This window comes from Ictalurus punctatus, chromosome 8 (genome assembly GCF_001660625.3).
Source record: "Ictalurus punctatus breed USDA103 chromosome 8, Coco_2.0, whole genome shotgun sequence".
Lineage (NCBI taxonomy): Eukaryota > Metazoa > Chordata > Actinopteri > Siluriformes > Ictaluridae > Ictalurus > Ictalurus punctatus.
The window spans coordinates 28,680,135-28,694,814 of record NC_030423.2 but is presented as its reverse complement, the minus strand read 5'-3'; the positions used below and the strand labels follow the sequence as shown (position 1 = coordinate 28,694,814).

At 41.8% G+C, this 14,680-nt stretch overlaps 1 protein-coding gene across 4 annotated transcripts in view; it reads left to right on the top strand.

The window, feature by feature from the left end:
* Positions 1–14,680, top strand: part of pcdh10b (protocadherin 10b) — a 62,350-nt gene that overhangs the window by 7,030 nt on the left and 40,640 nt on the right. Inside the window, exon 4 of one of the 4 annotated variants that reach the window (XM_017474940.3) lies at positions 13,666–13,823. The exons of 2 other annotated variants lie outside the window; for them this stretch is intronic. In XM_017474940.3, coding sequence (XP_017330429.1) covers positions 13,666–13,823 — 158 coding nt within the window. Of the gene's footprint in view, positions 1–13,665; positions 13,993–14,680 lie in introns of all 4 variants that reach the window. One more of the 4 variants, XM_017474939.3, reaches the window with a different exon arrangement.

The window sequence follows — 14,680 nt, the reverse complement described above, 5'->3', positions numbered from 1 at the left end:
ACTTTGTGTGTGTGTGTGTGTGTGTGTGTGTGTGTGTGTGTGTGTGTGTGTTAGAGCTGAACAAGGAAGAGTTTGATATAAAGAGCCATTATCTCTTCTCCCTACTACACAGGGCATGAAATAACTGCCTGTGCTCTTGTACTGCACCCTTAATTTGGGGTTGGGTTTTGTGTTTGGATGTGAGGTGGTTGAAAGTGGGAGGTATTTGTTGTAGAGAGGTATTTACAGTAGATGTTTGTGTGTTATTTATGTGTTATATGAATGTCGGGGGTACTGTGATGTGTTTGGGGATGTATTCTTGGTGATATTTGGACCAATGTGTTTTTTTTTTATTTGCTTTTGGGAAGCTTTCAGATGTTTGTTTTGGGTGGAATTTGAATTTGGTGGTTATTCCGATGAGTTCTGGGGTGTCGGTGTTGATCGGTATTTGGATGTCGATTTTTTTTTTTTGTTTGTTTGTTTTGCTATTAGGTGGAATTTGTTTGTGGGTGGGATTTTGGTGAGTTGTTTGTTTTTGGGTGGGATTTTGATATAGGAAGTCGTTTGGGTATATAAGAATATAAGTGTGTTTGTTTTGGGTGGTAGGTTGTTGTTTGTTTGTGTGTTTGTTTGTTTGTTTTGCTTTTTCAGTGGTATTTGGTTGTATGGACTCTTTGGATTTGGAGAGTAATTTAGTGTGTTTGTATGGTTTATTTTGGGTGGTATTTTTGGTGTTGGGGTGTTTTTTTTGGTATTTGGATTTAGGTGGTTGTTTGAATGTAAGAGGTGTTTGTTTCTGGGTGGTATTTTTGGTGTTGGGGTGTTTTTTTGGTATTTGGATTTAGGTGGTTGTTTTGGGGTGTTGTTTGAATGTAAGAGGTGTTTGTTTCTGGGTGGTATTTTTGGTGTTGGGGTGTTTTTTTTGGTATCTGGATTTAGGTGGTTGTTTGAATGTAAGAGGCGTTTGTTTCTGGGTGGTATTTTTGGTGTTGGGGTGTTTTTTTTTTGGTATTTGGATTTAGGTGGTTGTTTGAATGTAAGAGGTGTTTGTTTCTGGGTGGTATTTTTGGTGTTGGGGTGTTTTTTTTGGTATCTGGATTTAGGTGGTTGTTTGAATGTAAGAGGTGTTTGTTTCTGGGTGGTATTTTTGGTGTTGGGGTGTTTTTTTTGGTATCTGGATTTAGGTGGTTGTTTGAATTTAAGAGATGTTTGTTTCTGGGTGGTATTTTTGGTGTTGGGGTGTTTTTTTTGGTATTTGGATTTAGGTGGTTGTTTGAATGTAAGAGGTGTTTGTTTCTGGGTGGTATTTTTGGTGTTGGGGTGTTTTTTTTGGTATTTGGATTTAGGTGGTTGTTTGAATGTAAGAGGTGTTTGTTTCTGGGTGGTATTTTTGGTGTTGGGGTGTTTTTTTGGTATTTGGATTTAGGTGGTTGTTTTGGGGTGTTGTTTGAATGTAAGAGGTGTTTGTTTCTGGGTGGTATTTTTGGTGTTGGGGTGTTTTTTTGGTATCTGGATTTAGGTGGTTGTTTGAATGTAAGAGGCGTTTGTTTCTGGGTGGTATTTTAGGTGTTGGGGTGTTTTTTTGGTATTTGGATTTAGGTGGTTGTTTGAATGTAAGAGGTGTTTGTTTCTGGGTGGTATTTTTGGTGTTGGGGTGTTTTTTTTGGTATCTGGATTTAGGTGGTTGTTTGAATGTAAGAGGTGTTTGTTTCTGGGTGGTATTTTTGGTGTTGGGGTGTTTTTTTTGGTATCTGGATTTAGGTGGTTGTTTGAATTTAAGAGGTGTTTGTTTCTGGGTGGTATTTTTGGTGTTGGGGTGTTTTTTTTGGTATCTGGATTTAGGTGGTTGTTTGAATGTAAGAGGTGTTTGTTTCTGGGTGGTATTTTTGGTGTTGGGGTGTTTTTTTTGGTATCTGGATTTAGGTGGTTGTTTGAATGTAAGAGGTGTTTGTTTCTGGGTGGTATTTTTGGTGTTGGGGTGTTTTTTTTGGTATCTGGATTTAGGTGGTTGTTTGAATTTAAGAGGTGTTTGTTTCTGGGTGGTATTTTTGGTGTTGGGGTGTTTTTTTTGGTATCTGGATTTAGGTGGTTGTTTGAATGTAAGAGGTGTTTGTTTCTGGGTGGTATTTTTGGTGTTGGGGTGTTTTTTTTGGTATCTGGATTTAGGTGGTTGTTTGAATTTAAGAGGTGTTTGTTTCTGGGTGGTATTTTTGGTGTTGGGGTGTTTTTTTTGGTATCTGGATTTAGGTGGTTGTTTGAATGTAAGAGGTGTTTGTTTCTGGGTGGTATTTTTGGTGTTGGGGTGTTTTTTTTGGTATCTGGATTTAGGTGGTTGTTTGAATGTAAGAGGTGTTTGTTTCTGGGTGGTATTTTTGGTGTTGGGGTGTTTTTTTTGGTATCTGGATTTAGGTGGTTGTTTGAATGTAAGAGGTGTTTGTTTCTGGGTGGTATTTTTGGTGTTGGGGTGTTTTTTGGTATCTGGATTTAGGTGGTTGTTTGAATGTTGGGGTGTTTTTTTGGTATCTGGATTTAGGTGGTTGTTTGAATGTAAGAGGTGTTTGTTTCTGGGTGGTATTCGGATGTACAGGGTGTTTGTTTGGAGCTGAAGGAACCCTTAAAAGCTCTATAAACCCTAGAACCTTACAACAGATGATTTTTGATTTTCAGAAAAAAGGTTACCAGTAGAGGACATGTAGAAAGATAGACCATTCTAAGAACGCTTGGGAAGACCTTTTCTTTACGACAATAAAGTGGTGTTTGTTGTGACTGGATGCCATTTATCTAGGTAAATGTGTAGTCAAGTGTTTGTTTAGGATATAGTAGTAGTAGTTGTTGTTTGTAGGTATTTGAATATGTGGTGTCTAGATGTACACTGTAAATGGAAGTATGCATGTACTGTATGTATTGGATGTATTTGTATATACAGTACATGTAGGGTATTTGTTGTTGGAGCAGTTGGGTGTCGGAGGTATTTCTGTATGAGGTGTTTGTCGTTACAGTATAAATGGATGTACTGTATGTGGGTATTGGAGGTATTTGTATATGTTGTCAGAGTATTTGTGTACATATGTGTATTCGAATATGAAGTGTCCGGAAGTATGGTGGAAATGGGTGTATCTGGGTGTTTGGTGTTGGATTATAAGTGTCTGGATGTACAGTGGAAACGGATGTGTGTGGGTGTTGTAGGTGATGTAGAGAGTGTTCAGATGCGTAAAGATGTATATTGGGGTATTTGTATGAGGTGTTTGAAAGTACAGTGGAAATGGATGGATGTGGGTGGTGGAGGTATTTGTATGGGGTGTTTGTTGGTGCAGTGTTTAGGTGTAGAAGGTGCGTACGGGAGGTTTGTTTTTGGAGCGTAGTGTGTCTAGAAGGTGTTTGGATTTATGGTATAAATGGATGTGTGTGGACATTGTTGGGATGTAAGCGGTGTTTAGATGTATATTGGGGTATTTGTATGAGGTGTTTGAAAGTACAGTGGATATAAATGGATGTTGGCGGTGGAGTATACGTGTTTGGATGTATGGTTGGGACGTAAGCGGTGTTTAGATGTAGAAACTGGGGTATTTGAATATGAAGTGTTTGGATATACAGTGGATGCTGGAGGAATTTGTATATGGGATGATTGTTGTTGGAGTATTTGCCTGTAAATATGTCTTGACGTATAATATTAGTCCTAGGCGGTTGTTGTAGGACGTGTTTGAGCGTTCTGAGTATTTATTGTGTACACAATGTATTAGGACGTATTAGGAGCGTTTAAAAAGTGCGTGGAACAACCACTGGACAGGGAGTTCTACATGTAAAAAAAAAAACAAAAACCATCGACATAGATTGTGTTAGTGAGGTGTTTAGGCCACCGTGAGTTCTCAGAACAGCTTAATTGCTTCTTCATTGCAATTACTCCGTCAAGTCTTCCTTCAAGATTCTACATCTTACTGGAAGTGTACTGACGCGATGAAGAGTGTTTTTCCCAAAGGTATTGCTTCAGGTGGTGTTCTGACGGCGGTGGTGGTGGAGAACACTAACGTGTCGGTCCGTAATAAACACATAAAGCTGCAAATACAGACAGGGGTATTTGTGCTACACCCCGATTGGATAAGAGCAGCGTTTTGGAAGGATGGTCGAGAAAAGTCCGGATACTTAGCGCTCGTCGGCACGTTCGCTCGTCGACATTCCGAGCGAGCGCAGACGCTATCCGTCGTCACCTCGTGCTCGTGGGAAACATGTTCTGGAACAATAGCCCCTAATCCTGCGCGGTATAATCCTGTTGTTTGTAAATACTTCTCTATAATGAAGTTCTGCCGTAGCGTGACCTTCAGTCGTTCACTGGCCACTCGAGAGACGCGAGGGAATTTAGATCAGGCCGGCGGTCTGCCATGCACTGTGTGGGAACGCGACCAAATAGGCTGCGCAGCAAACAAACGAGCAATTCATTGACTACTCACTCCCCTCGTCCCCTCCTCTCCTCGGCCCACATTCTGCTGTCCTGCGCTATTCACCCTGAATCCCAAACGGCTGCTTGCTCCCTACGTATATGCACTATATAGGGTGTGATCTAACAGCCTGTATAGCGTCCAACATGGAACCATCTGCGACCTAGCTCTATATTTACAGCCTAGGGTGCGAATTAATGGATTTTGCACCCTACGTAGTGCACCATATGTTCAGTATGGACGTTCACTACATCACAGGTAGTGCACTACATTTATAGCAATAAATGTCTTCTTACAGTATATTACAGTATACAAAGGATTTAATGTACTACTTTAAAAATTTTGTTATAGCGATATATAGCGACACTTTCTTATAGTGATATAGTGCACTATACATCCACTAGTCCACTATATAGGGTATGTAATAAAACTGTTTTAACCTCCTGCGGTGTTAATAGACCGTGTAGTCTATTAACCAGTCATCTGGGTTCCTCTCGATACAAGCGTACAATGCTTGATAGAAATTAAGCAATAATATCTTTTCCAGACTATTGAGTGCACTAAATATCCATTTGAGACCCAGTTCTCTTTTTTTTTCCAATAAAGGTGCGCCACATGGGGCATGAAATAATAACGTTTTTCATCCTATTTAGGGCGCTTCATGTCGAACAGGGCGTCTTTTGGGATGTAGCTCGCTATTTCCTATGTAAGTGCATGATATACGGTGTGGGATAATGTCTTTCGCACACTGCAAAGTGTGCTATGTCTCTATTAAGGGAGCAAGTGCGCTATGTAGAGTGTAGTATGGCAGGCTTTTCACCCTGTGTAGTGTACATCATGTCAAACGAGGCGCCATTTTAGGACTCATCTCTCTGTGTTATATATATATATATATATATATATATATATATATATATGTGTGTGTGTGTGTGTGTGTGTGTGTGTGTGTGTGTGTATACAACATATATACAACATCGGCAGATATGATATACACTCAGACGTATTACACATGTTTATTTATACATTAGATTATATTCTATAATAATAATAATAATAATAATAATAATAATAATAGAAGAAAAAGAGAACATTGACCAGGCCCTGCCCAATGTGTATATATATATATATATATATATATATATATATATATATATATATATATTTTTTTCTTTATATATATATATATATATATATATATATTTTACAACATCGGCAGATATGATATACACTCAGACATATTACACATGTTTATTTATACGTTAGATTATATTCTATAATAATAATAATAATAATAATAATAATAATAATAATAATAATAGAAGAAAAAGAGAACATTGACCAGGCCCTGCCCAATATATATATATATATATATATATATATATATATATATATATATATGTGTGTGTGTGTGTGTGTGTGTGTGTGTGTGTGTGTGTGTGTGTGTGTATACAACATATATACAACATCGGCAGATATGATATACACTCAGACGTATTACACATGTTTATTTATACATTAGATTATATTCTATAATAATAATAATAATAATAATAATAATAATAATAATAGAAGAAAAAGAGAACATTGACCAGGCCCTGCCCAATGTATATATATATATATATATATATTTTTTTTTTTTTTGGGCAGGGCCTGGTCAATGTTCATTATATATATATATATGTATATGTTTGTGTAGAGTAAGTGCATTATATAAACGTTATTTTAAGGATAGGATTGGACCCTATCTGAGATTCAGATTGACCAATCACGTCAGAGAATTCAGTAGCGCTGTGGTATCAAAGTGTACGCTATATTTCTAACCAAATGTGATTTGCGCTTCGGGTCTGACCCTGCTTTAAATAATAATGCTATATCTCTTCACTGCGTATGGAAATGAAGTAATATAACAATCCGAGTTCTCGTCAGTGTTTATTCTGTTATCGTGGCGAGCAGAGAAGGCGGTTTTGCTGTGGGGTGACAGTCACACAGCGAGCACCGTGAAGTGAGTGTAATCTCATGTAGGCTCATTATGACATAGCTGTGTACAAATAAACGCAACCGAATCCACGCATCCGATCAGCATCCGTTTGTCTTCCGGCTGCTGCGCTCGCCCCGTTCTATTTTTCCTGGAAAACTTAAACACTTAGAGCTATATTCGATTGAGACGTAACGTTCCATCTGGACGGTGGATCGCACTTACATTTTCATCTCTTGCATAACATAATGCATCTCCTAACTCATTTGGAAGACTCTCTCTCTCTCTCTCTCTCTCTCTCTCTCTCTCTCTCTCTCTCTCTCTCTTAATTAATTGCTGTGCTGCAAAGTTATCTTGTTTAATTAAGATAATTGAAAGAACACTGACTTGTCAGGGAATCTTTAAGCATGCCAGCTTTGTTTATTTTAATGAGCGCTCATAAGATTTATTAATTTTTTTTTTTCTCCCTTTTTATAAATAAATGAAAAAAAGTAATTGATCTCAAGCCCGGAATCTGTACGATGCACTTCTTACAGACTGACTCGTCTTTAATTTGTGCTCTTTATGTAAAAAATGAAATAAAAAATGCATTAGGGATTTTTCTTTCATCCAGGTAAATAGAAAGCAGCACAGTGCAGATCGATATCATTTTTTCTTATTTAACGTGCAGCAGTGATTTATTCTCTCTCTCTCTCTCTCTCTCTCTCACTCTCTGTCTGTGTCTCTGTCTCACTCTATGTCTCTGTCTTTCTCTCTCTCTCTCTGTCTCTCTCTATGTCTCTCTCTATGTCTCTCTCTGTCTCTCTCTCTCTCTGTCTCTCTCTATGTCTCTCTCTGTCTCTCTCTCTCTATGTCTGTCTCTTTCTATGACTCTATGTCCCTCTCTGTCTCTCTCTCTATGTCTCCCTCTCTATGTCTCTCTCTCTCTCTCTCTCTCTCTCTCTATGTCTGTCTCTTTCTATGACTCTATGTCCCTCTCTGTCTCTCTCTCTCTATGTCTCCCTCTCTATGTCTCTCTCTCTCTCTCTCTCTCTCTCTCTCTCTCTCTCTCTCTCTCTCTCTCTCTATGTCTGTCTCTTTATGACTCTCTCTATGTCCCTCTCTGTCTCTCTCTCTATGTCTCTCTCTCTCTATGTCTCTCTATGTCTCTCTCTATGTCTCTCTCTCTCTATGTCTCTCTCTCTCTATGGCTCTCTCTATGTCTCTCTCTCTCTCTCTCTCTCTATGTCTCTCTCTCTCTCTCTCTATGTCTCTCTCTATGGCTCTCTCTATGTCTCTCTCTCTCTATGTCTCTCTCTATGTCTCTCTCTATGTCTCTCTCTCTATGTCTTTCTCTATGTCTCTCTCTCTCTCTCTCTCTATGTCTCTCTCTCTCTCTATGTCTCTCTCTATGTCTCTCTCTCTATGTCTCTCTCTCTCTATATATGACTCTCTCTATGTCTCTCTCTCTCTATGTCTCTCTCTATGTCTCTCTCTCTATGTCTTTCTCTATGTCTCTCTCTCTCTCTCTCTCTCTCTCTCTCTCTCTCTATGTCTGTCTCTTTCTATGACTCTCTCTATGTCCCTCTGTCTCTCTCTCTATGTCTCTCTCTATGTCTCTCTATGTCTCTCTCTATGTCTCTCTCTCTCTATGTCCCTCTCTGTCTCTCTCTCTATGTCTCTCTCTCTCTATGTCTCTCTCTATGTCTCTCTATGTCTCTCTCTATGTCTCTCTCTCTATGTCTCTCTCTCTATGTCTCTCTCTCTCTATGTCTTTCTCTATGTCTCTCTCTCTCTCTCTCCCTCTCTCTCTCTCTCAATCTGACATTTCTTTTGTGCCCCAAATCCCTCATTTGGATTGCGCTTCACGGCAGCACCTAGAAACAGCTCAGTGATCAGTAATTTCTTTCTAGACCTGTGCATACCAATTAGCAAATGAAGGTTATTATCCCACCCAGGCCACGCGCAGCTTCCGAGCCGGAGAGCGCAACCGAGCAAACCGGGCACGACGGAGACGCTAAAACGGGTCATTTCTTCATCAGCGTACAAATCGGCTCTCTTTCCGACTCCCAACCAGCCACACACACACACACACACACACACACAAGCTAATTCATTGTGTATGTGTTATGGCAGGATTTCCTATGCAAAGCTGTGTAAAACAATTCCCTCGCTATAGACCGATTTGTATCTCAAGCTCTCTCGTAAACCGATTATGTAATGACTTTTTTTCCGAAAAAAAGAGAGAAAGTAAAACTGAATATCACATGGAGCGTTTAATTTCGGGAAAATGTCAGGGAAATTTCAAGACATCTCGCTGTGATTACGCCGGCACGGAAGAGTTCCTTGGCCTTTCGCCGCCTTATCGTGTTCTTTCGAAATATCAAACTCCCGGTTCGCCACTCCCCCGTCATTCCCTCCGCGATACGCCGGAAGGACGACAAATTACGTTGCCACGGCGTCTAAACCGCGTCGCGTTAACCGGGACGCCGGCGTTCGTGAACAGTCACGCGTCAAGGCACGTCAACATCGAAATTGGATCGACGTCGAATACGGATTTGTTTGCTCGTCGGTTTTTTCGCTTGCTGAACGACTCTAATCCTCTTTTAGAGCAGAAACGCAAAGACTCTATGTGCTGACCAGTCTGTCTGAGGATTACCACACACACACACACACACACACACACACACACACACACACACATTTGTCTTCCTGTCCATGCGAGGACGTTCCACTGACAGAATTATTAATGCAGCTAATTAATGCCATGCTACAGCATATCCTTCACCCCAGTAATCAAAACACTTGGCCTTTTTTTCGTTAATTAAAAGCTGCATTTTTTTTTTTTTCTTTTAAATAATTCATTAGCTTCAAAAAATAAATAAATAAATTGAATGTTCCGTAGTCCAAAAAAAGCAGTTTTTAGTCAAAACAATCAGATATTTCTTTCTTTGTGGGGACATTTGGTCTCCACCAAGATGGAAAAACATGTCCCCCGAGACACACACACACACACACACACACACACACACACACACACCACTGCGTTCCTATAGTGTGTCACTTTAAAAAGGTGCTGCATTAACACGGTCCTAATTACTCGCTGTTTATATAGTAGTAGGATAAGGAGGATTTGGAAGTGTTCACTTTCCACACACACACACACACACACACACACACACACACACACACACACTGGAACAGCTTACACCTGGTGGGCAGATAACTGAATTCATGCTTTGGTTTCTCGGCTTTTTGTTTATTTGCTTATTCTGCTTATTAGCACCGGCTCGCTCAGCGTCTCCGATTGCTCCGCTAAGCGAAAAATCCTGGAAATAAATAAATAAAACAACACAAAAAAAAAAAAAAACCCTGGTTTTGTTCTGCCCAGAGTGACGTGCTGGAGCGTGACAGGCGGTTGGTTGATTCCGCTTCGCGTCAGGGACATGAGACGTGCCGTATTCGCTCAGCCTGCGAGGTGAAGGCGTGTCGGAGCAGAACCGGGCGGAGGAGACGCACGCAGAGAGAGAGACGGGGTTTTATCTGACGTCCTAGATTTTTCTACCTAGCTTTGATCTCAAACAGAGGGAATGTTTAAAAAAAAAAAAAGAAAAAAAAAAAAGAGAAGACGCTCGGCTCAGCGTGCGTCTCGTCGCACGCTTTGATCAAGGTAATTCGACATATTAAGTCGGCGCAGAAAAGAAAACGGAGCAGAAGTCGAGCCTGCCGTTCCTCCTCAGAGCCCACAGCGCTGAAGCAATTTCATGCTCGCGGCTTTAAATACGCTCAAATTGAATGACTGGTATTACATTTCATCAGGTTTCTAATTCTCGAATGGAAAGAAAAAAAGAAAAAAAAAAAAAGTGTTGGGAACGTTGCCGATGGCGACGAGTCCTGACGTGCCGATTCGCATGAAATCTCTTCACACTTTGATTAGGAGCTGCTGCGAAAAATAAAAAAATAATGTTTGTCATATTAAAGCGGTTATATGTGAAATTCACACAACACACACCGTGACGTCTCTGCTAGGAAGCTCACGACAGTTTGACAATTTGTTCTAAAGAAGAAAAAAAAAAGTGAGGCAGAAAGGGGAAATAAGTCAGTCTTGATTGGTCACATATACCTTACAGCAGAATGAAATTCTTTTCATCACACCTTGGGGTCAGAGTGCAGAGTCAGCTATGATCCAGCGCCCCCTGGAGGAGAAACGGTTAAGGACCTTGCTCAAGGGCCCAACAAATACAGCTTGGCAGCGCTGAGGCTTGAACTCCTGATCTTCTGATCAACAACCCAGAGCTTTAACCGCTAAGCCACCACTGCCCCCGAACAGGAAAATAATCAATAACAATCCGATATTAATCCGATTAAGACGATACTCTGATTAAGACACCAGCATGTGAACAGATATTACTGATGACCTTAATCCCATTAAAGTCATACTGGAAGTAAACACAGATGGAATTAAGACGTGTGGAGTTTTCCTGTTTTAGTCGCGTTACAGACACGTACACGTCTTAATCACACTATTAACGTCGTGTGAGAGTTTTCACCGCATCGTGAGACAGGACACGTTCACACACGGCAGCGCTCGACCGTCTGACGCCGAACGAGAGCACGGCTGCGTCCCAAACCGCGCACTTACCTGCTGTATAGTAGGAGAAATACACGTGTTTAGGTGAGTACGCGGTTTGGGACGCAGCCCACGGCTTCAAGCGGTCGTCTATTTGCACGTACAACACGACTAATAATTAACCGCACTCGAAGCTTTCGTAAAATTAAAAATAAAAACACCCGAAACTGTATATGGTCCCATAACGAAGACCGACTGTACGTCGATACGTGAGATTCCGGAGGGACGTCGGACGGCGTGGCGCGGGGACGTAATGACGTGTGACGTTAATCCATCTACGTTCTATAACACGCAAAACAGGAACATGAAAGGAATATTCTAAAAGCCACTCATGTAAACACCTTAATCAGAATATTACACGTCTCATTCAGAATAAGGTCGATTATTAGATCACCGCCGTCCGTGTAAACGTCGTCACTGTTACACCATGAACAGTAATGTACAGACTTTCGTGTCAGAGGGTTAATTATGTGATGCTTAATTTTTGCGGTTGTACTCGCGTCCGACGGACGTGAATCGAAGCCGGCTTCGGTCGAGCGCGCGTCGTGATGACGTCACATGACACGCCTCGTCCCGAATCGGCGGAAAATCTGCGGTGATTTTGGAAAACCGCAAGCTCCTCCGAATACCGGTTGCTTGATCGAGTTTGCGTTCATTTCTACGATCGGAAAATCCCGGAATCCCGGCGAGACTGGTGTTATTTTGAAATGAAACAGCGTGCTCTGAGGTGTTTTATTCCTCGTACACCGCAGCAATTTGACGACGATTACAATTTTACAATATTTCTTTTGGAACGACGCGACAATGTCGTGTAACATCCTTGAAACTAGTGAGTTCCTGCTGTAACGTACGTTGTAGCAGCCGTAAACAGCCGAACCTTCATTTACCATTCACCATTTCATTTACCTTCGGCGCTAATACGTGGTCGATATCGCGTTTAATAGATACGAAAGTTGATCTGATAGTGGTCGATATCGCGCTTGAATGTGAGCGATAATCGGGGACAGTACACGATACAAGAGATATAAGAGAGTATACACTCTTATATCTTATACATCGATGATGAGATTAGACTTTGATTGGATTATACTTTGATTCAAATATTCCATATATAATCACAGCATAATCACATGTTTAAATGCTGGTTTAACATTAAGTCGGACGGCTGTGGATCAGGTGGTAGAGCGGGTTGTCCACTAATCATAGGGTTGGCCTACATGACTCCACGTGACTCCACATGACTCCACGTGACTCCACATGACTCCACGTGACTCCACATGACTTCACATGACTCTATATGACTCCACATGACTCCACGTGACTCCACATGACTCCACATGACTTCACATGACTCTATATGACTCCACATGACTCCACGTGACTCCACGTGACTCCACATGACTTCACATGACTCCACATGACTCCACGTGACTCTATATGACTCCACATGACTCCACATGACTCCACATACCGAAGTGTCCTTGGGCAAGACGCTGAACCCCAAGTTGCTCCCGAGTTGCGTGGCAGCTCTGCTACATTGGTGTGTGAGTGTGTGCGTGTGTGTGTGTGTGAATGGGTGAATGAGACACAGTGTAAAGCGCTATATAAGTGCGCCATTTACCATTTACGACGGTTTCGTCGAAATCACGCTTCATTTCGACGAATAATATCCGCTTAGAACCGTTACATTTAGAGGCTTGGTTTCGACGATAAAATGCGTATAGAAGCGTCCCCGTTTCACGGCTCGAAAGCGGCTCGATTATACGTCACACCGACGATAATGTAATCTATAATAAAATCAACTTTTCCGCAGACCGTTCGACGTCGAATTGTTTGCCGGGCACATTCCTTTATTCGGTGATTGAAGTCACAGTCGGAAAACCGTGATCTAGAACCGTCGATAAACGTCGGAATGTTATGACGGCAGCCATCTTGTAAAGCTACAAACTTTCCTCTTTTTCCCCTCAGCGTAGTCTTAGCTTCAACTTAGCCCACTAGCTTCCGCCCGCCGAAGCTTGATGGTGGAATTGTATCTAGAAGCTGGACGTTTATCACACACTCGCCGTTATTTCGATATTTATGTACTTACCAAAAAAATAAAAAATAAATAAATAAATGAGATTACAGTGCTTATTAGAGTTGTTTGCCCTTTTTTTTTGTGTGTGGATGAGGAATGGATTTATCAGCTCCACGCTCCTCAAAATAGAGTCTGTGACGTACAGTCTTTTGTTACAGTTGTGGAAACTCTGCTAGGAAGTTCTATCTAATACTGAGTTTTAATAATTATTAGCTTCCGGTTAATAACTTGAATGGAATCCATTAACTCAAATGAAAAGTATGCTAATTCCTGCTATAATTAATGCTAACTGGAATCTAATGAAAGTTTGAATAGAAATGTGTACTGTGAGTGGAAAGTTCAGGAAGAATATAGCCAGTGAATATTATTATTTATAACCTGAGCCTATTTGAATGGTTGGGTCATGTTTATGAGTGGCTGTGCGTCGGTCAGATTAGCCTCGCGGTTCAGGAGTTCGGCACGTCCAGATGGATGGAAAATTGCGCAAAACGGATCGAAGCTTTATGCAGCGGCGTTGACTGTCCGTGTGGCACGATTCCACCTTGGTTTGTGTTCACTTCCTGATTAGTTCGCTTCCTGTCTGTTCCTGCAGGAGCGGATTTATTTTCGAACTGCACGGAGGAGTGTAAGGCGCTGGGTCACTCGGACCGCTGCTGGATGCCCAGCTTCGTGCCCACCGAGTCCCGGCAGGGCGCCGACTACCGCAGCAACCTGCACGTGCCTGGCATGGACGCCGTGCCCGACTCTGAGGTATTTGAGGGTGACGCGTTCACGGGCGATCAGTCATTCTCCACGTTCGGTAAAGAGCCGCCCCACACATACCAACACCAACAGCACCTCCAAGCCTCCACGCTAGACACCAGAGAGCTCCATGCGCTCCTGTCTAACTCGCGCACGCCTTACAAAGCCAACTATCTGTGTGAGTATCCGAGAACAGGCAGAGCGCAGAGCGCCCACTCGTTCTCTCTGTCTCTGGCTCTCCCTCTCTCTTCCTCTCTTCCTTTCCCTCCCTCTATCCGACCTGCTCAGAGCTAAATTTAGTCACACGGAGCTCCTCCTGTAACCTCTGGCGTGAAGTGCTGTTCGATTTTTTTTTTCCTTCCTTGCCTGCACTCCCTCCTTCCTTCATCACATCCATCCATCTCCTCGTCTCTGCGGCAGGCATGTGCTGATTTTATACCAGATCACGACCATTTCATCATCATCATCATCATCATCGTGAATTTGACCTGAACCCGTTTCAGTTAATACATTTAAGCTCTGAGATCCTTCGTAATGGAGTCTTGAGAAAACAAACACGGGATCGCCGTCTCACACAAAGATACTCGGCTTGTTTATTCAAATGTAGCCAAAACAAGGAAGACGGATTTCCTTACGCCGCCTCCGAAACAGGCCAAGCTATCCCAGGAACGCAAACACATGTCAACACGTGCTGTACGTTTTGGCCTTTGTTCCATTTCTTCATTTGACATTTGACGGGTTATCCCAAATAACCTGCGGCTTCATTACAACGCACGAAGAAATAAAGATCCGCTAACAAAATGGCGGTAATTATTTATATCGACACACCTTTCTCAAAGGGTCACTGAAGGTCCCGAGAAATGACG